Source organism: Pelodiscus sinensis, chromosome 2 (genome assembly GCF_052426305.1).
Source record: "Pelodiscus sinensis isolate ZL-2025 chromosome 2, ASM5242630v1, whole genome shotgun sequence".
Lineage (NCBI taxonomy): Eukaryota > Metazoa > Chordata > Testudines > Trionychidae > Pelodiscus > Pelodiscus sinensis.
In genome coordinates, this window is record NC_143053.1 from 13436325 (window position 1) to 13459447 (window position 23123).

Here is a 23123-nt window from a genome sequence, read left to right on the forward strand (position 1 = left end):
AACTCTGTTCTCTTACATGAAAAGTGCAACAATAATTGCTCCTGAGCGTTGGTGAGATGTGAGTCTGTATGAGCTTTACATGAGACTTATGTCTAGAATTTCTACAACTACTGTTTTGTTCATAATTGAGCTGTAAGTACAAATAATTGTGAGAACAAGTTTTAGATGCACAAGCCTTTAAAAAAAAAAAAAAAAAAAAAAGAGAAAGAGAAAGAGAGAGAAACAAGAAGTCACATCACTATTTTCAGATAGTTACTGTGGCCACAGAATACAAGACAACACATTTTTATTGCTGCTCCAAACCAACAGTGGGCTGCTCCAGTTAGGCTGGCAGGGACTGTTCTGGTCATGTTGGAGCAGCCCCTGCCTGCAGTTGTCTGCTGAAGCCAGACTGGATCAGCCCCTGGGGGTGGGGTGAGGAAGGAAGAGTTCTCCAGCCCAGCAGGAGACCCTTTGTCATGAACAGCAGAAGTGCTGACCAGCACCCAGTGACTAATAGGTTAATTCAGGTAGCAAAGGTGTCCGCCAGGGGACCAGGAGATCCAATTGAGATAGAGAGTTGAAATTTGAAATGGATATAGATTCCCTGCCTACTTTCTTTGTATGGGAGAACTCTAAATTGAGTTCAGAGACAGTGATTTAAACCCAGGCAGGGTTACTATGCCCTCCCCTCCACAGAATTCAGGGCATGGGAGTGGACTGAACAAAGAAAATTAGACGTGCGTATGAGGGAAATGTGAGTCCAGTCATGTTCAGGACAGTTTTTCTTTATTTTGTGGTTTGATTTGAACTGCTCTGTGTGAATCTATGCCTCCCCTCCCACATTACTATCTAAGCATTGTGCCAGAGGTTTTTTTCCTCTGTTTTAATTCGGTTTCCTCAGTTGCTCTATAACATCTAGCAACCAAGTATGCTTTATCAAGTTTATCTTTTGTTTTGTAATAAAAATCGCTTTTTAAAGGTGATGATTTGATTCGTGTGTCCTGGAAGGTCTGTCTGTGTATCTGCATGCCTCTGACTGAGGGGTCAGCTACGAGAGACTGCAGCTTGTTTTTCCTCCTTTTTCAAGCACTTTTGGGGCAAAAGAGCTTGGGGTACTCCTGGGGGTGGTTTCAAGTGTTCACCCCTTTTTTTTAGGGATCAAGCAGCATTTGATGGTGGCAGCAAATTCCCAAAAATCTGTGTATTAGGATTGTGGGGCTAAGTTTTTGTAACCAGTGCCTGTAGAGGCAAGGTTTTGAAACTCTTGCGCGCTGCCACTATCTGCATTCTGAGTGCCAGAGCGGGGAACAGCCTTGATACCCCTTTAATCAATTAACTGGAAAACCAATCAAACCGGAATTTACATGCTTAATAAGGCTACCTGACTGAACAAATCTAAAACAGAAGAGAGAATAGAATATTCAACAGTTTATAAAAGTCCTAAAGAAACAGTAATCTGAGTAAAACTACTAGTCCAGTCTCAGGTTTCAATACTTCAGGATGAGATCCGGATACAAAATTAAGTACTACCCAAGTTTATACACACAAGCACAAATGACACAGACAGGCCCCACACAGAAGGGCATGGAATAGCCTAGGACCACCTGACTGAGAAGGCCCAGTCCCTCCTGCCCTGTTGGGCATGCTCCCAGCAGAACCAGGGTATAAAAGCAAAGAGCCCAGCAGCGAGGGAGGCCGCAGGGGGAAAGGAAGAGTCCAGGCCGCACCGATGTTTCTGCAGCAGCGGAGACCTGAATCGCTGCCCGTGGCTGCCCCGGAGCAGTGCCAGCAGCCACCAACCCCAGGGAGGCAGGAGCGCCCGCAGCCCCAAGGCCAGCCCCAGTAAGGACCAGCTCAGGAGACCAGAGACTACAGGGGTACCAGGGTGTGGTAGGAAGCAGCCCAGGCAGAGGACCGATAGTGTGGCTTGGCATGTATTGGCCGGATTCCCCGCCAAGTGGGCAGGAGCCACAGTCCCTGCCTACAGGGCCCTGGGCTAGGACCCGGTGGAGAGGAAGGGCCCGGTCCCCCTACCACCCTTTTCCCAACCCTGGGCAATCAACCCCTGATCCAGGAAAGGCTTCTCCAGGCGGCTAGGCCTCAGAAGCCATATTTACCCTGATAGAGGGGCACTAACTTTGTGGCAAAGCCAAGGAGGCAGCAGGGAGTGACAGGCCCCTCAACAACATCTTAGATCTACTTTGAAATCAATGCATAAAAGATGCTATAGAAAGTTAACATTTATTGCTTATATCTGATACTGAAGTTTTGAAATGCAGGACTTGTTAAAATTAACAGATTTTGGAATGGTCTCATGACCATCCTGATGCACCACTTTGATTTAAAGACATCTAAATAGAATCACCTTTAAACTAGTTTGCTGGGAGTGTAAGCATAAGGTGGTCTTGAAACTGGTTCAGTAAAAATAGCTGACTGCTAAAACCCAGCTACACTGATCTATATTAACTGACCAATTTTTTTTAATTACATTAACTAAATCAGTTGTAAACCTGATAGGGAAAAATCTACACAGCAGGACTAAAGCCGAAATAAGCTACACAACTTTGGCTACATCAACTGCATAGCTTAAATCAAAATAGCTTATTTTGACTTTTGGCTTAGTCTACACAGCAGGAAGTCTAAGAGAGAGCACACTCTTCTCCCAACTTCCCTTACTCGCAGTAAAAATGAGGTTTACAGGAATAAGAGTTAGAAGTCCTCTTGCTTGACATTTTAATATTATGTAGAAATAACTGCTTGTAGTGTATGTTATTTCAGAATATCATCAGTTATTCCGAAATAACACTGCTGCGTAGACATGCCCTTGGAAAGTTTCCCCTGGATAGACTGGTATTAGATATACCCTTTATAGTTTAGACGTTAGCAGAAAGGTTAGACAGCCAATTTCAATATGCCTACACATAGTACATATAATTACACACAAGCTTTTGCAAGACTGAAGCCTTAACCACAGGGAAGATATTATTTCATATCATTGTTTGCAATACTGTTTAGAACAAACAAAATTCACTAGATAATATTTAAAAGCATCAAGATCAGTCAAACAATATGCACCCTTGTCTGGAAGTACCAATGGAAATCACTTTTAAATCAGTCCTCAAAGTAAAAAAATACTTTCACTCGATGCTGCTAAACCCAGCCAACCATCTTATATTTATAAAAAAATAAGTACAACTTTCTTTTTCAGACGGAAATGCATATTGTTTACTGAAGCATGAAAAGAGCCCAATCCTGTATTTCTTGTATACCAGGCCTGGACAAAATACGGCCCCCGTTCCTCATCTGGCCCGCCAAGCCACCGGATACAGCCCACGGGGAGCCCCAGGCAGGCTCCCCAGCTTGCCCTGCAGTTCTATGGACCGTGCAGAAGTGCAGCTGCAGGGCTCCATTTCTGTTTTAAAACTGGAGGAGAGGTGGGGGGGGGGGGGGAAGAGATTTAGAATGCCCCAGAACATTCCCATTGGCCAGTTTCTGGCAGATCCCAGCCAAGGCGAGCTGCTTGTTGGAGTAACAGGCAACCAAGAACCACCATATCCCCTCTCCTTGGCTAAATTATTCATGAAGCACATGGCCAGGCAAGCAGGCAGGTTTGGCAGCTGGCAAGTAAGTCTCTTGGACACAAGCCTGCTTCTGGTACTCCAGCCCTTTGCTGCCCCAACTCTCTGCCCTTCCCCCCACTCAACATACCCAAACCCTCTGTCCCTCTCTTACACCCATACCCCCTCCCAGATCTGGTACCCCAATCTCCTGCACCAGATCATAATCCCCTCCTACATCCCAAACCCCTGCACTCCAGTCCCCTACCTTAAGTCAGAATGACCTCCTTCACCTAAGCTCCCTCCCAGACCTCATTCTCCCTCCTGCACCCAATACTCTACCCCAAGCTCCCTTCTGCACCCAACCTCTATCCCAAACCCCCACACCTCCATTAGTGTCATGGATGAGTGTGGCCCTTGACCCCTTTCCAAAATCTTGGAGTGGCCCCCTCATCAAAAATTATTGCCCATCCCTGCTGTACATTTATCATTGACTTCAATGGAAGCTGTATAAGACCAGATACTGTAAAGTATTTAAAGAGATGTTTTTGTCTGGTCAGCTATCTAAGATTATAGCTAGAAATTCAACTAACTATTATGACAAATCATAGTGAAACAAAATGGCGATCTTCCAATCATGCTGCTAATGCCTAGTTGATATTAGAGGTGTGTTAAGGGGAGGTTCTAGATCTCCCGGGGTTCCCTTCAACAATCCAAGAGGACCATCCACAAGGAGACAGAATCAATTCTGAGAAGGTCACTGACTCCTAAAATGGTGAGGCTGTGAACTGTACCCCAGTGGATTGGCACTCAGACTCATAGACTTTAAGGTCAGAAGGGACCATTATGATCATCTAGTCTGACCCCCTGCACAGTGCAGGCCACAGAATCTCAACCACCCCTCTTAGAATAATCCTCTCACCTATATCAAAGATATTGAAGCATTCAAATACTTTGAAGGACCCAACATGCAGAGAGTCCTTCAGCTGTGATCTGTGTCCAATGCTACAGAGGAAGGCGAAAAACCTCCAGGGCCTCTGCCAATCTACCCTGGAGGAAAATTCCTTCCCGACCCCAAATATGGCGATCAGCTAAACCCTGAGCATGTGGGCAAGACTCACCAGCCAGACACCCAGAAAGTTCCCTATAGCAACTCCTATCATCCCTCCATTGACCTATTTCCAACTGATAATGAATGGTCAATTAGTTACCAAGATCATGTTATTTCATCCAACCATCCCCTTGTCATAGAATCATAGAACTGGAAGAGACCCCAGAAGGTCATCAAGTCCAGCCCCCCGCTCTAGGCAGGACCAATCCCATCTAAATCAACCCGGCCAGGGCTTTGTCAAGCCGAGACTTAAATACCTCTAGGGATGGAGACTCCACTACTTCCCTAGGTAACCCATTCCAATGCTTCACTACCCTTCTAGTAAAATAGTTTTTCCTAATATCCAATCTGGACCTCTCCCACCACAACTTGAGACCATTGCTCCTTGTTCTGCCATCTGTCACTACTGAGAACAGCCTCTCTCCATCCTCTTTGGAACCTCCCTTCAGGAAGTTGAAGGCTGCTATCAAATCCCCCCTCACTCTTCGCTTCTGCAGACTAAACAGACCCAAGTCCCTCAGCCTCTCCTCATAGGTCATATGCTCCAGCCCCCTAATCATTTTGGTTGCCCTCCGCTGGACCCTCTCCAATGCTTCCGCATCCTTTTTGTAGTGGGGGGCCCAGAACTGGACACAATACTCCAGATGTGGCCTCACCAAAGCCGAATAAAGGGGAATAATGACATCTCTGGATCTGCTGGCAATGCTCCTCTTATTGCATCCTAATATGCCATTAGCCTTCTTGGCTACAAGGGCACACTGTTGACTCATATCCAGCTTCTCATCCACTGTAACCCCCAGGTCCTTTTCTGCAGAACTACAACTTAACTGGTTGGTCCCCAGCCTGTAACTATGCTTGGGATTCTTCCGTCCCAAGTGCAGGACTCTACACTTGTCTTTGTTGAATCTCATGAGATTTCTAGTGGCCCAATCCTCCAATTTGTCTAAGTCACTCTGGATCCTATCTCTGCCCTTAAGCGTATCTACCTCTCCCCCCAGCTTAGTGTCATCTGCAAACTTGCTGAGGGTGCAATCTATCCCCTCATCCAGGACATTAATAAAGATATTGAACAAAACCGGTCCTAGAACCGAACCTTGGGGCACTCCACTAGAAACCGACTGCCATCCTGACATCGAACCGTTGATCACTACCCGCTGGCCCCGGCCTTCTAGCCATCTTTCTATCCATCTTACCGTCCATTTATCCAATCCACATTCCCTTAACTTGCTGGCAAGAATATTGTGGGAGACCGTATCAAAAGCCTTGCTAAAGTCAAGGTATATAACATCCACTGACTTTCCCATGTCCACCGAGCCAGTTACCTCATCATAGAAGCTAATCAGATTGGTCAGGCACGACTTGCCCTTTGTGAATCCATGCTGACTATTCCTGATCATTTTCCTCTCATCCAAGTGTCTCAAAATGGATTCCTTTAGGATCCCTTCCATGATTTTTCCGGGAACCGAGGTAAGACTGACCGGCCTATAGTTCCCTGGATCGTCCTTCTTCCCTTTTTTGAAGATGGGCACTACATTTGCCTTTTTCCAATCATCTGGGATTTCTCCCGATCTCCACGACTTTTCAAAGATAATGGCCAAAGGCTCCTCAATGACATTTGCCAACTCCCTCAGTACCCTCGGGTGCATTAAGTCCGGACCCATGGATTTGTGTACGTTTAGCTTTTCTAAATAGTTCCTAACCTGTTCTTTACCCACCAAGGGCTGTCCATCTTCTTCCCATCTTGCATCACTTAGCACAGAAGTCCAGGAGCCGACCTTGTCCGTGAATACAGAGGCAAAGAAAGCATTGAGTACTTCAGCTTTCCCCACATCCTCTGTCACTAGGTTACCTCCTTCATCCACTCCATTGGGACTGTTTGGCAAGCTCACCTCAGAACACAACAGATCCAATTTCAAAGTCCTATGAGGAGTGATTTTCCCCTGGAAGCCAATGCCTGCCTGTGAAGTATGGGGGTGATGAGGATAACATCTGCTTCTTGGGCCTTAGTATGTTGTTCTCGGAAGAAGGACTGCTAAGCTCCACCTATCAAGGAATGACAATTCCTTTGCATACAGAGTGGCTAAGCTAAGTTGAAACTAGGTTCAATGGGAGGAGTCAAAAGCCCTCAGGAAAGTAAAGAAAGGAGGATTGGAATGGGGGGGGGCACACAAAAGAGAAATATGGAACATTATACCAGTGATAATCAGAGCTATGAGAGGAAAAAATTAGGGCTGTCAATTGACCTGCGTTAACACCTGTGATTAACGCAGGACAAGATTAACATGTTAATGCTGCGCTGCCCCTTTGAAGTGCCGCTCCGGAATCAGCTGGAATCCCCACATATACAAGAACATATTGTATCAAATCAACCTCATAGCTTTGTTGGGGGGGGGGGGGGAGGGGGGAGGAGAGAAACACTTATGGAGAGGAGGGAAAGTAGTAAGTGTGGTATATCTAGATTTCAAGGATTTTGATGTTGTCTCATAAGACATTTTGAAATGAATTAAGGGAAATACAACCTAGATGGAGCTACTATAAGAGAGGTGCTTAATTGGTTGGAAAAAATCTCAAGGAGTACGTCTCAACGGCTCACAGTCAAGGATACAGTAAGTAGAGTGCCAATATGATCTGGTCTGGGTCTGTTTCTGTTTAAGATCTCCAACAATGCTTTAAGTAATGACAGATATAAATATAAAATTTGGCAATGATACCAAGCTGGGAAGGGTTACAAGTGCTTAGAATTCAAAATATGCACAAACCGGAGAAATGGTCTGAAGTAAATAGAATGAAATTGAATAAGGACAAATGCAAGCACTCCATTTCGGAAGGAACAAAATCGACTGCATGCATAATGCCTAGAAAGGAGTACTGCTGAAAGGGATCTGGGGGTATAGTGGATCATAAGCTAAATGAGTGAGTGTTACAGTGTTGCAAAACCAAATATCATTCTGGGCTATAATAGAAGTATTGTAACTAAAATAAAAAATTATTTTCCTCTACTCCAGCAGTGACCTGATCACTGCAGAGGACACGAAGCTAGGGAGAGAGGTAGATACGCTGGAGGGCAGGGATGGGGTCAAAGTGACCTTGATATATTAGAGGATTGGTCCAAAGGAAATCTGAGGTTCAACAAGGACAAGTGTCGAGTTCTGCATTTGGGACGGAAGAATCCCAAACATAGTTACAGGCTGGGGACTGAATGGCTAAGTAGCAATTCAGCAGAAGAGGACCTGGGGATTACAGTGGATGAGAAGCTGGACATGAGTCAATAGCATGCCCTTGTAGCCAAGAAGGCTAATGACATATTAGGGTGCATTAGGAGGAGCATTGCCAACAGATCCAGAGAAGTGATTATTCCCCTTTATTCGGCTCGGATGTGGTGAGGCCACATCTGGAGTATTGTATCCAGTTCTGGGCCCCCCACTATAGAAAGGATGTGGATGCATTGGAGAGGGTCCAGTGGAGGGAGACCAAAATGATTAGGGGGCTGGAGCACATGACCTATGAGGAAAGACTGAGGGATTTGGGTTTGTTTAGTCTGCAGAAGAAAAGAGTGAGGGGGGATTCGATAGACTTCAACTTCCTGAAGGGAGGAACCAAAGAGGATGGAGAGAGGCTGTTCACAGTAGTGATGGATGGCAGAACAAGGAGCAATGGTCTCAAGTTACAGTGGGGGAGGTCTAGATTGGATATTAGGAAAAACTATTTCACTAGGAGGGTGGTGAAGCACTGGAATGGGTTACCTAGGGAGATTGTGGAATCTCCATCCCTAGAGGTTTTTAAGTCTCTGCTTGACAATGCCATGACTGAGTTGATTTAGTTGGTATTGGTCCTGCCTTGGGCAGGGGGCTGGACTTGATGACCTCCTGAGGTCTCCTCCAACTCTATGATTCTATGATCAGTGCAGAATAGTGAGACCAGTTCTGTGCTCCACATTTCAGGAAAGAGGTGGACAAATTAGAGTCTCCAGAGAAGAGAAACAAATTAGAAGTCTAGAAAACGTGACCAAATAAGGGAAGATTGAAGAAATTAGATTTGTTTAGTCTGAAGAAGACTTGGGGGTAGGAGGAAAGGAACCTGCTAACAGCTTTCGAGTACATAAAAGGTTGGGACAAGGGAGAAAAAAATGCTCATTCATTGGATGTTTGTTAAATCTAAGCCCATTGTTTTGTGTCCAAAGGTAGTTAGGATTTTTTCCCTAATATCCAATCTAAATGGTCAGGGTAGTGAAAAAAGACTGCCTATGGAGTTTGTAGAATCTTAGCCATTGGTGATCCTTAGTGTTGACAGCACCAGAAGGGGTCTTGAATGAGTGGCTCCAAGAAGTGCATCGATGCTTTAAAGTTTAAGGATTTATATCAATAGACCTTTGCTTCTGAGAATGCAATTTTTAAGGGTGCACCTATGAATCATTAGGAGATTCAGTGCAGCCTTCTTGGAGGATCCCAGTACTGAGCTTTTAGGGCTACTTACACAAACTCTTAGGCCCCGGTGATGCAAGTATTTCTGATGCATCTGTAAGAAGGAGGATCTTATCAATTTCTGATGTGCTCATTACTCATTTAGAGCAGGCAAGTTCCAATGGTGAACGAAGTGCAGACTCCATGCACAGGAACTTAAGTCTGGAAGCTCTATTTTTTTTTTCCAAACAGACTCAAACTCCTACAAACGTCACTCAAAGAAGCATTAAGATAGCTGGAATGAGGGTCACTCTCAGATGCAGACCGGTTACATGAATGGCAGGCCTTGAAAGTAGGTGAATGGTGCATCAAACTTGGTACTCGACATGGCATCTCTGATCCCACTCAGAAAAGAAATACAACATTGTAAAATATATTGAGCTATTGTACAATATTAAAAACACATACTGCAGATTAGAGATACTAAAAAGGAGGAACACAAGAAAGAATGAAGAAACCAGATCTTTAGTTACTGTGATCTAGGAACATAAAATGCCAGTTAATCAGTTAACTAGTTAAATGTTAAATCTGCCTAGAGTTTAACCAGTTAACTGACTGAAGTGGGCTTCTGGGCTAGGGACTGCTCCAGCCTGGCTGGAACAGCCCCCTACCCCAGTGCTCCCACCCTTAGCCCATGCTGGGGCTGTCTGTGCCAGCTCCTAGCCTCTGCCTTCTCAGTTCCCCCTCTCCCCACGCCTCGCTATGGATAAAGGCTGCTCCAGAGTGCCCCTTTCCATGGTGGGCCCCCTGAAGGACTGGAGCAGTTCCCTGACCTGAGCAGGCAGGGAGCTGTTCCAGTCCCTCCCTCCGCTACTGAATAACTGGAACTGGTAAGCACTACCTGTTTAGGGTACCGTGTAATGAGTAACTGGTTACCCAGTTAACCTTTTACATTCCTTCTGTGATCTTGCTGAAAAATATTTCTTACTCAAAACACTTGCCATGTTGGTGATTGAAAGATTACTTTTTAGAACAGCAGCCACGCTATTTAGTGAAAAACACTCTAGAAACCTATACAAGTTATAGGAAACTGAACTTCTAACATTTCTTTGATTAAATGTAAATGAAAAAGCAGGTTTTGTTGGCACTTTCTAATTTGTACTGCTTAGTACAGTGATGGGCAATAATTTTCTAAGGAGGGCCACTTCAAATTTCTCAAGTGGTCAAAGGCCACCCCAAAAGGGGCAGGAGCTGGCTTCCAGTCCTCACAGACCCTGATTAGCCTGGGGACAGAGGGAGTGTTTTGAACAGATGGCAGTTCACTCTAGAAGTGGTAAGAGACTTTCTGTGCTCCCTCCTCCCCAGGCCAATCAGGGCCTGGAAGCACAAAATCTCTCACCCTTATCCCTGCCCTGCCAGGAGTGTGCAGTGCCAAAAGGGAACCACCAGCTGTTTTGAACAGTTGGTGGTTCCCTCTGGTGCTACACACACCTGGTGGGGGGACAGGGGTGAGAGATTTTGCACGCTCCCCCATCCTCAGACCTCAATTGGCCTGGGAGCGGGGGAGTGGCAGGGCAGCTGCAGGACAGATCCACTGGCTTGGTGAGCCTCCACGGGCCGGATCTGGCTGTCTTGCCCACTCCTGGGGTAAGGGATTCGGGTGCAGGAGGGCCTGTGAGGTAAACATGCTGCTTGTTTGGGTTAAGGAGGCAATTGTGACCTGGGGCATGGGATTGGGGTACAGGGGTTGGGTTGTGACCTAGGGCAGGGGATTGGGGTTTAGGGACTGGAAGGAGGTATGGGCTCAGAAGGGGGGCAGAGGATTTGGCTTATGTGGGGTAGGGAGTAGGAATGGGGGTGCCAGAGGCAGGCTCTGGCTGGGAGGCTTACCTGTGAGAGACTCCCAGCTATCAGCTCAACATATTTCCCAGGCAGGAGCATGCCCCACCCCCACACTGGCTGCAGGGCCATGTGTTCTGGGAGTAAGAGTCTGAGGGGACCAAAGGAAGCGGTGCCTCACATGCTGCTTGTTTTTCAAACAAGCAGCTCCCACTGGTCAGATGCCAGCCAATGGGATTGTTCTGGGGGTGGAAGTAGTTGTGAAGCACCACTGTCCTCTCCTCCAAGCTCACAGTTTGGGAAACCTAAGCAGCTTAACAGCCACTTTTCTGATTGGTGTGCAAGCAAGGGAGTCTGCCTGAGCCTCCCTGCTGTGTCCGTGGGCCAGATCCAGTAGCTGGGCAGGCCGGATTCAGCCCACAGAAGGTGTTTTGCCCAGGCCTGGCATAATACACAGATCACACTGAAAACAAAATATGTATTACTAATATTATTGAATTATGTTGAAGCTGAAGAACTCAAATCAAATTAATGCTAAAAACCATACTGATGTATACTGGAAGCACAAACCATAACAAAACTCAGAAAGAAAACTCATTTCAGTGTTCTTAATCATTTCCCTGTTTACATACATTACTTGCAACACTTTTCCACAGCATTGTGAACTCCTTTGTGTGGCATAAGATAAAAATTATATCTATTCAAATTGTACTTAAAGATATACCTAAAACAGATAAAACTAGATGATATATACTGTTAGTTGCATCTCAGCAAGGAGATATTTGAAGAGTAGAGGAAGGTATAAATAATGTGCAAAAATATACTTAAGGAGCACCAATGGATATTTGCTTTAATTTAGTTTCAGGTTGTTAAAACTATGAGAACATTTGAATTAACATATGCAGACAAGATGAAGCATTTGAATTATACCACTTTAACTGGACAATTTTTTTTTAAACCAGTCTGTCCATAAGTCAAATCACTGAAGACCGCAAAAGTTTGACAATGAATAGCTCTAGCAGTTTTTGCAAGACCCAAAGGATTTAACAAGCATGTTTAAACACAACTACAAGTTGACAAAGTCAGCAGTAAGTTAATATCTTCTTAACTAGCAAGTTTTTGGTAGAGTCAAGTATGGTAGATTATTAAAGCCTGAATAATGAAAACAAGAAGTTAACTCTTCAGCTAAGTCAGCAAAAGGGTTAAGCTATATTTCTCACTTTTAATTGCAAAGGCCATTTAGATATACTGCAAAAGATCAGCTCTCATACAATTATCAGGCTCTGGAGGTCACCAATTAGAACCCCACAAGGATTTGAATTAAAAGAGGCTTTGTGATTAGGTGAAGTAATGATCCAAGAAAGATTAGTTCTGTTCAGACTGCACTCATTATAAAACCTATTTCCTTTGTGTAAAGATTCAGAGTCTCTTACATTTATCCTGCTGGTGTTATCACACTATGAGACAGAAATATGATTGCACTAATACATTCTGTAAGAGGCATAAGAGTATTTAACTCCCTATTTTATCACTTGATGTGAAAGACGACAAAGCTGTGTTTTTCCCTATTGACTAGGCACAAGTATGGTCACAAAAACGTAAGCCACAGAAAGATACGATGAATATGGCAGGTAAATTAGGGGAAAATTAAACTATGGAAATCTGATCTTGGGTTCTTTAGCCAGTAGTTCTGCACAGGCTGTGGTTTTGTAGGGAGATAGCTTGCTTTGGTGGCACTAAATATGAGGTAGTATATTGTATATGTTAGTACAGAGATTAAACTGACAACTTTGAAATATTTTAAAGGTAATTTATCTGAGAATGTTATTCTTAAATCCGGATGGATTTCCAAATTTGAAAGATTCCAATTAAATCTCATGCATTGTAGAATATAGATGTAACTGACATTTATGCAAAGAGCTTTGTTAACTGAGCTATAAATTGGGTCCTCCCAATGATATACATTTGAAGCCAACATGATCTACGAAGTTTGAAACAAGATTACATTTATAATTAGTGAACATTTCAAGTGAATTGTCATGTTCCACTGAAGTTATGTCTGAAAATATGCCTAGACAAAAGTTATTCCCCATTTTCTTAATATCCCAAAAATATTTACTACACCAAGAACTCATTAAGTTTACAAATAGTGCTGCATAAAACAAAAGGCACTATACGTACAAAGCACACTGTTAATAACTCAAATTGCAAGACAACTACACTACAACTACTACTAAAGAAAGCAGGTTGAACCTCTCTAGTCCAGCATTCTTGGGACCTGACTAGTTCCAAACCAGATAATTTTCTGGACCATAGGAGGTCAATATTGTCTAGCAGCATTACCAACATTTCCAATGCTTACTGGGCTATTAGAGGACATTTAGGGGTAAATTAGAGTTAAACAGCACAGAACACAGGACTAGGACTCGTGGCTGTAAACAAGCTTTATTGGACCATGGGAACCTTGGCCACACTCATGAGAAGTGGAAATCAAGCTAATTGAAATAATTCTGGACCATATTTCCAGACCAGAGAGTTCTGGACTAGAGGGGCTCAACCTGTACTTCTATCCAGTCAGGTCCACTAAATGCAGAGGGACCTCAGCAACTGAACAAAACAAGACATCACTTAGAACATAGGAAGTGAGTCTGGCCTACGAAAGCTCATCACCTATTAAACCATCTTGTTAGTTTTTCCTTTTGTAGTCAAGAATTGTCAACTACACAATAAATCAATAAGGGATAGCACTCAGTCCTGACTCATGCTAGGTCTGGCATCTACCCCCGATGTGGCTCTGCACTGAAAGTAATTTAAGAGCTGGGCAGGCAGGCTTATCAATTAATGCTTGCCTTGCTTGCCCTGGGTCCCAGGAGCTGTTTCTGCTGTGCTGGGCAGGCAGGCTTATCTGTTAATGCTATCTAGTACATGCATCCTTCCCTCACCCCCTGCCACCAGTAAAATTTTTAGAGGGTTGGCCAGAAGCATGGGGTAGCTCCTGGGACCCAATGCAAGCTGCAACTGAACTAGGCGGCCTGCCCTCCCAACTCCTAAAATACTTTGAAAGTAGAGCCACATCAGGAGATGGCTCAGTTCCAGCGGGCTATGCTGCTAGCAAGACCTCTAAAAAATTTACTGGCTGGGGAGGGGAGAAGGAGAAGAAGGATGTGTGTAGTAGATAACCAATAAGCAAAAGCTTTAGTTAATGCTAATCATTTAATTATCTTGTGATGGGGTGGATCTCTCTGCTGGAGGCCTTTCTGCACCCTCCCCAGCAACAGGAGCAGGAGAGAGGTCTTCTGAGCAGAACAGAGTGGCAGCTTCTGCTGCAGCCAATCAGGGCACAGAAGGCCGATAAAGAAGCTGATGGGCCAGGGCCTGCCAGTTCCTTGCTGGAGCTCAACCCAGGCAGAACTGCAACACTCTGGACAGCTCCGAGTGGGAGCTCGAATTCAGACCTGGTCAAAACCAGGTCCAGCAAGCAGCACTTTGCAGAACCCTGGCCAGGGACAACTTGACCACAAGGCCCAAGAGATAGGGCTGGACAGAATAGCTTCCCAGGGAAGTGACCTAGGGAATGTGACAGAAACCAGCCTCTGAGACTCAGCAGGTAACGGCTGCTTACAGGGTCTTTGGGCTGGGACCCAGAGGAATGGGCAGGTCTGGGACCCACCAAACACCCAGCAGCCACAACAGGGGATAAGAAGAAGCCTGATCCCAGGCCACATAGACACTTTTTCTGCCCAGTTGTCTGTGGGAGAGGGACTACAAGACTCTCTTCAGCCACCCAGGGCAGAGTCCCTTTACTCATCTACATTCCTAGCTGGAAAAGACAGAAAATTATGAAATGCATGTAATCAAAAAATTTTGAAGGACCACACTTACCATAAGTCCCCTCCTTCAGACTGAGGGTTTTGAATAAAACAAACATCCTTTTGCAGAAACTAGAAACAAGTTATGACATATCCCTCTTGTACACTGTTACATAAGCATGCTCCCTCGTGCCTGTGGTCATAATTCATAAGCGTGGTAGCCTCTATTAGCATTTGCACTGAGAATCCATGAAACGGCAGCAATGCTTTACAACTGAGACAAATGGCTAAGCAGCAAGAAGTTTATTTAGGTGAGTTCCTGAGAGGACCACAGAAATCTAGAAGAGCCACCTCCATATCTAAATGGAAGCATCTGTAACCAGTCTTGGCAGATAGAGGCACAGAGAAGGATAAACTCCTACACACACACACAAAGGATCTTTCTACCAATGTAATATTTCTTGTGGGACCATGACAACCATGCCTACATGGTGCCTGCTGAACAGATGCACCTATTTTAGTCGCCTTTCCACAGAGATGGAGTCTGGCGCTGCATTGCATAAAGGGAAGTAAGGCACATGTTCCAAGGGATTCAGTCCCAGGTAGACAGGGCTTGACATGACCCACAGTTTGAGAACCACTGCTCTGAGGACATAAAAGCACAAGATTAATGTACAGGTTTTATTCTAGAGTGTCAGTATAACAACAATTCATGCAGGATTAGGGTTGTAAAAAGGGTTAAAAATACTGTGTAACCGATTAAGTTGTAATCAGTTACATGGTTAAATGCTGGTAATTAACTCTCTGGCAGCCACAGGAGTTTATCAGACCAGTTAAGCATCATCTTATAAGTTAACCTTTTATATTCAGGACCCTGATGCAACCTAAAAAATTAAATAGTCTGTTAATGTAGCCTTTAAATCCACTGAAAAGTTTTTTTTCCAGCTTTTAGAGAAATATTGAATGGGAGAGGGAACTTCCAACGTCTACATTTTGCTCAGCCAATGTTGGTTAGAAAAAAAAATGGATGAAGCTGCAATAGATGAGAATTGCAATTGCATTTTTTCGTATTGCTGGGATGGGGGAGCACTAAAACTTAGAGGTCGGATCCAGCTCCCAGGTTCCCCACCCCAGTCCTAGAGTAATGTAGTGCTCTTTCACCCATCACCCAATATAAACTCAAAAGAAAAAGCTGAATCAGGTCATTTCAATACACTGAGATTATCTGCTTTGAAAATATTCCCCATCTAGGTCTGAAGAAACTGGGGGGGGGGGGGGGGGGAGAGGAGAAGATTGACAACCCTAGTTTAAAGTATAGGCTCTTTAAGAGCAGAGGCTGTCTTACTAATTGTATGTACAGTGCCTAGCACAAAAAGGATTCGACTTGATTGGAACCTCTAAGCACCAATACAAATTAATAAACTCCGTAAGGGGCCGGGGAAGCCGAAGACTGCCAGGCTAATCTTATAGAACTATAGTGTGTCAGCACGTTGCGGGCCAGATCCCTACTGACTCCAATGGCAGCCAGGGCTGCCACTGCTAGGGCCCTGGGCTGGGACATGGTGGAGTAGAGAGGGCCCGCGTCCCCCCTGCCACCCTACATACCAAGTAGCAGTCTCCTCCTCCCCTCTCTTGCCTGGGGACACAGTGTTTGTGTTGCTTCCCCACCCTGTACCAGGGCCTGGGTTTACCAGCTGTTGAACTACAATTTGTTTGTCTTTGTTTGCCAGGCCCATCCCGTACTCCGGGCCAGGGGCTTAAAGGGGACTGCTGAGCATTTGTTTACAGGGTAGAGTACAGGTCTGAGGCCCAGGACTATGCCAGCCTGCTTATGTGCCAGTTGTAAAGAACCAAGGTCTTTTTGAAATTGTATTGGTATTCTTAATCTCTGGGTTTATTTTGTATACTAGATGTAAACTAGTAAACTGAGAGGAAAGCTATAGCTCTGATTTAGGGAGCATACTTAATGTAGTATTTATACAGTCAATGTTTCACCAAGGCATTTGGTAAACATATTATTGTGAGGAAAGCATTTTATTACATGACAAATATATGAAGATCTGAACAACCAGGATTTACTGCATTAAGAGGTCAAAGCAGTGTCATACAGTGGCTCAGTTCACAGCACCTCTCCCTCTACACTACACACTCACTATTCTTAGTTTTCACCTTGATTCACTCCCCTCTCCTCTTCCCTTTCAACCAGGCACTCACCCCATGCTTACCAGGAATGTAAGATTGTAGTCATTTAAACTGGTAACTGGTTACCAAAATGGTTATTGCAGCTCCCACCCTGCAATGCTGCCTCTATACCAGAGGCAGCAGCACAGTTTGGCAGGAGCAAGCTGATGTGTGGAAATCATGCAAAGTTTCCTCCCCCACCAGGGTCAGGCCACACCTAGAGGGAACAGCCCCCTTCTACCCAAGGCCCAACTACCCCTTCCAAAATTCATGAAGTGGACCCCCTACAAATATTATTGCCCACTTCTGGACTTAGATTGCAATGTAAGTATTCAAGTTATCCAGCAAGAGCACATACCTTCTCACTAAAGTTAAGGTATCAAATTTACAAGATTATGGAATTTTATTTAGTGCTTCCCAACAGCTGCATTATTTAGGTCAAGTGGAAAAAAAACTGTATCGATTAAGATTTGTTCATGCCCTTCATTTCTCGTTTCATTTGAGTATTTGATTCTTCAAGTACACTTTCTCCTGCCCTCTTCCCCCCCCTCCCCCCCGCAAAAGCTGGTGAGAAAAGGGGAAGAATTCTACCCAAAGCCTCCCCAAACACACGCTTTTGAGCATAAATTCACATCAGAATTGACCATTCCTGTTTCACCACTTTGGCCAGTTAGCCAATTAAATGAGATTTTGCATCCCTAATATGGTTAGTGTTAAACATAGTTTAACCTGTTAACCGACAAAAAGAGGAGGGAGAGGGAGGAGAGGAGGGAGAGGGAGGAAGGAGTGGCACTCCAGCCCAGCTGGCATGCCCCTCCCCCCACCACACTAGAATGCCCCCCACACTTTTCCTCCTCAGGCAGAGGCTGCTACAGCCCAGCCAGAGCAGCCCCTGCCTCTATCCCCAGACCCACAGTGGACAGAGGTTTCCCTACCCATAGTGAGCCATCCGCCTCTCCCAATCAGTTAACCTTAACCAGTCAGTTTCACCCATTAAGGGTGAGACTAACAGATTCAACTTTCATATCCCTAAAACAAATATTCACACAATGTTTACAACACTGCTTCTTATGCTATTTTTCTTTAAGACCGTAATGTTGTTTAAGATTATATTTAACAACCATCTTAATATTATGTTAAGATACTATCCTAATAGGTTTACTCTAGCCTAACAATTTTTATATCGTGACCGGGTTAGATGCAAGATAAATGTATTTCAGTTTCAGATAGTCACTTTGAATAGACAAAAAAAAAACCACCAGTTGTTAAGCATGGCCACCACTGACTGTCTATTTTCTTGCAGTCAGTAATTGGTTTTTGGAGTAACATAATACATTGGTACATGAAAATACTACTGATTGGACCTCCGTGGTCCAGCACCTTCGGAACCTGACTGATCCTGGACAGGGGAGTTCACTGGACCTGGGGAGGTGTTGGGGAAGGGGGTGCCAGCCTCCCTGAGGGGCTCCTCCCTCAGCCTCCTGGCCCTGCTGGAGCTCCTGTACACTGCTCCATCAGCTGCAGGCCCCACTGTCACCCCTTTGGCAGCAGGCACCAGTTTCCCTGCCCCGCTGGCTGCAGGTTCTGGTGCCCCACTGGCTCTGCTGGCCAGCTCCACTGCAACTCACTGGCAACATCTGACACTGGGGTCTCTAGTCCCTGCCATATCATGGATGTTGCCAGATCAGAGTGTCCCAGACCAGACCACCAAGGTTCAACCCATATATTACTTCAGAGCAAACACACACACACGTATGTAATTCCCTGAATATACTAAGTATACAATACTTATGTATTGAAAAGCTGAACTCCTGTTGTCAGGGAATGTTACTATATGAATTTTGATTTCTTATTCATACATGGGTATTGATTATACTTGTGTATTTATTATACTTCGGGCTGTCAAATAACCAGCATACGTTAATGCCTGCGATTAACACTGGGCAAAATTAATGCATTAATTTTTGTAACAAGTTAATCGCAGGCGTTTCCATGATGTTTCAAAGTGGCCGCATGAGCTGAGCTTGAGATCAGCTGCATGACTGTGGCAGCATTTCAAAGGGGCAGTGCTGCATGGAGCCGGGAGTCAGCTGGGTACTCCAGCTGATCCCAAGCTCCAATGGTGCTGCCCCTTTGAAGCACCGTGGCAGTGTTTCAAAGGGGCAGTGCACGCAATTAATAGCGATTAATTTTTTTAATCGCTTGACAGCCCTAATTATACTATTTTTCCTGAAAGATACAAATATTAAAGATTACAGGAAATCTTCCATAAATGCTAAAATTAGTGTATTATGGAGAAATGGACAAAACTGTTAGGTCAGACACTTTTGCATGCTTTATTTTGAAAAAAAAAAAACATGACATGTAGTTTAAAGGATTTATTTAACAGCACATTAAGCCAAATAGCACTGTTTGATTTTAAGCATGACTTCACTTTTATAAGCAACACTGTTAATTAATTAGTAGTTTTATATATGGATGTGGTTTTTTGTCAAGAGAATGTTGGTTTTATGTGCTATATTCAATTTGTAAGTTTCTATTGATACTGAAGGTTATTAGCCCTCTCTTGTCCAAACTGACTGTAAAAAGATCTTGCTTTTTTGTTGGAGAGAGAATGTCCATTGCATTTTGTATAATTATCATTCATTTCTTTTAGAGAACACTGAAAAAGATAGGTCTTTGCAGTAAAGAATACAAGTAAAACAGTAACATTACCAAAAGTGCACTGAACCCCCCCCCCCCCAAAAGGGTTCAATTCTTCTGATAAACTAGACTAAATACTCCAGTGGTTGCAGTAGATGCCATAGTAAGACAGCACATGTCCATTTTTAATCCCATTGTTGGCCTGACACTGTTTAGGAACACCAATCCATTGACCAAAAAAAAGTTCTAATAGCTGCCTGAGTGTAAAAAGGTTAATTCTATTCATATAATGTAAGCTAGACATTTTCTTCCTCTAGTTCATTTTAATTGTGGTGGCTTGACCTATTGTTCAGTGCTCTTACAGAGTTTGCTAATTTTGTAAGGTTTACAAGTTCTGTGGCCCTTTGATGTCTGTCACTCTCACCAGAGACTCCGGAGCCTTTAGGTATGTGACCTCCTGTTTATTAAAGTGCAAACCACAGAGGACGTGCACACAAGCTTTGTAAGTTAATAAGACAAAAGTTAAATGCAAGGAGTTCAATACACCAAAACATGAACATTGTGCACTCAAAAATGCATGTTGATTTTTTTTCAAGTGGCATAAGAACAATATGTTGCATGGTTGTTTGATCCATAACACAATAGGATAGTGTAAGAAAGTGTTCTAGGAAAGTATGAAAACATTCTACAGCAGCAGCAGGCAACCAGCATCCTGTCCTGCATGTCATCCATTGAAGTTGTGTGGCCCACAAGACATTGTTTACCGTTGCCTACACACAGGGCTGTCAAATTCTGCTGGCTTTAGTCTGTGTAGTCCCTCCCTCCCTCCCCCTCCCCCCCAATCAGTATTACAAAAGTGGCATGCACGTAAAGCAAGGGCATGAGAAGTGAGGTACAAGCTGATTGCACACAACATTGTGAGGGCTGTGTGCTCCCTCTGAATCCAAAGCATTATATCAGATCCTTGTGACAAGACAGGAAACTGGGGAGCAGGGGTTGAAACTTACAGAAGCAGACTGAGTACAGTATGTTGAATTTTTGGTGGTACAGATAGTAAGAAATGTATTTGTTCTTCAGACAGTAATAATATGAACTTATCTTAGCCAAGAATGAACAGACACAAGTGACCAGCTACCAGGCTAGCAATTAACAGTGTTCCACTCCATGTACAAGACAGATGTGACCAGCACCATAGTTCCCATAGAATACTAGGGATAATCTAGAGTGTTTGGTCCTGCCATGAGGGCAGGAGACTGGACTTGATGACCTCTCAAGGTCCCTTCCAGTTTTAGGATTCTACTGGAAAAAGGAAAGAAACAAGTGCTGAGATGTCAGGCATTTGATACTAGCTGTACAGCTCCTCCTCAGATCCTGGACTTCTAATCTAAACCTCTTGCCAAAAAGAAAAAAACCACACACTTGTAGTGAACTATGAATGTGTGAAAGAGCACTGTGTCTGTGTCAGAGTTCTTCAAAAGGAATTCCTGTTTTTCTTTCTATAAAAGAAGCTATGACTACTACTGGAATGGGTTTGGATATTCACTTGAAAAGATTATTTGTGCCCAAGACTCAAATACAGGCTTTATTTAAATCAATAATTTTCTTAAAAATACAAAAACATAGGGAAAAGGCAGGACAGGCAGCCAGATCTTCCACCTTCCTAGCCATCGAGAGAGCCAAAATGGCCCTCTCTCATAAACAAATTGATACAAGATCAACCACACATGAAGAGTTTATGAAAATCATGAAATGCAGTCACAGTGGAGGTCTGAGAAAAGTTACTGCCTTTCTTTTGGTGAAGACAAAGGGAACAGGGAACCCAGTCTATGCCTCTGAGGCACAAATACATTGGGTATAGTAGCTGCATATCTTGAAGAGACAGCATTAGCCCAAACATTCTAATCAAGGAAGATGCTAAGTAGTATTACAAGAATGATCCATAAATGGAAAACCAGTTTTTGTAACACCAGAAAAATTCCAGCTATGCAGAATCTATTAGAAACCTCGTGTCCCTCAAAAAAAAAAAAAAAAAAAAAAAAAAAAAAAGAGTGATGTTAAAAATGCTCACCTTGTGCAGTAACTGAGGCTCTTAGAGATGGTCGTCTCTCTGGGTGCACCACTTTTGGCATCTGAATACGCTACAAGTGTAGATCAGAGATTTGTCCTAGTAGTACCCAGTTAAGGCTGTGCACATGGCAGTAGCCATCAGAACAGTTACATACTAGTGTTCAGTCAATCCCCCTCGCCCCCAGTTCTTGCTTTACCTCAGAATCATCCAGAAATTTCGAAGTAGAGATGTGAAAGAGGGTAGCAAAACATCCACAAAGTAACTCTCTCAAACGCACCTCAGTTACTGAACACCTTAAATAACCTTCTGTTCTTTGAGGAGTGTCCCTGTGGGTGCTTCACTTTAGGTGATATAAGCAGCATTCCCAAAAATCTCTGATTATAAGCAGAGGGCATCAAGACATCTGAAGAGGAGGACCATCCACTTGATCCCCACCCCTCATGTCAACTTGAAATCTACATCTTACTACAAACACCTGCTTCTGATTCCACAAGAGGAGGGGCTGCATTAATGAGTTGATGGCTGCAGAAAATATCTTCCAGTAAGACTGAGTTCAATCTCTTCAGCTTGTCAAAAAAGATTGCATAGCCCTTTAGTTCTTGGTATTTTTTCCCCGGTGATGTTTATCCATGTCCCTCCTGCAATTTTGCAACAAACTTCTTAAAATATGGATACCACAACTGATTGCGAAATACGAGTTGAGCCACTCTAGTCCAGCACTCTTGGGACCTGACCAGTGCTGATCTAGAGAATTTGCCTGACCATGAGATGTCAAGCAGAATTACCAACACTTCCAATGCTTACTGGACTCTTAGGAAACATTTAGGAGTAAATTTAAAGAACAGCACAGAACACCAAGAGCCAGGATTCATGCCAGAAACAAACGGTGTGTGACAGCAGGAAACTTGACCACAATATCATACGCAGAGAAAGCCACCATAACTAGGGATGTCTGTGTGGACAACTACACAATTAACCAATAAGCCTAGGCTTATCGGTTAGTCCTGTTAACTACATGCATTACTCCCCCTGCCCTTGCCTCTATATTAGAGGCAGCAAGAGAGGAGAAGGGAACCAGTGCCTGTGACAAGTACCAGATCCGCCTGCCCCCTCCCCCCCCCCACTGCTGAATCTGATAGAGAGGCAGCAGCACAGAGGATAATGGTGAACAGGGCAGGAAGGAGCCAATATGCATGGGAAGCTGGCTTTTAAGCTGGATTTCTGCACATGCCTCCCCCGTGGACCCACCTGCCTCCCCTTGCTGACTCTTTCAGAGACAGCAGTACAGGGGGGAGGAGGAGAAGGGGAGGTTGCCATTAATCAGCCTCTGTCCACGGCAGGTCCAAGCCAGTTGTGGACTGAGGTTGCTCTGCAGCAGCAGACTCTGTCTGTGGGGAACTTGGGCCCCACAGACAGGGGCTGCTGCCGCGGAACAACCTCTGTTCATGGGGAGCTGTATTGGAGGCAGCAGTGTGGAATGGCAGGGGTCCAGAAGCTCATTAGCTACACCCCCCTGCACCCGGGAACTATTGA

At 44.3% G+C, this 23123-nt stretch overlaps 1 protein-coding gene across 3 annotated transcripts in view; it reads right to left on the minus strand.

Annotated features, from left to right (window-relative positions):
* Positions 1-23123, minus strand: part of KHDRBS3 (KH RNA binding domain containing, signal transduction associated 3) — a 314537-nt gene that overhangs the window by 147622 nt on the left and 143792 nt on the right. Inside the window, exon 2 of one of the 3 annotated variants that reach the window (XM_075920081.2) lies at positions 21591-21660. The exons of the other annotated variants lie outside the window; for them this stretch is intronic. Coding sequence (XP_075776196.1) covers positions 21591-21651 — 61 coding nt within the window. The 5' untranslated portion in view covers positions 21652-21660. The remainder of the gene's footprint in view (positions 1-21590; positions 21661-23123) is intronic. 3 annotated transcript variants of the gene reach the window in all.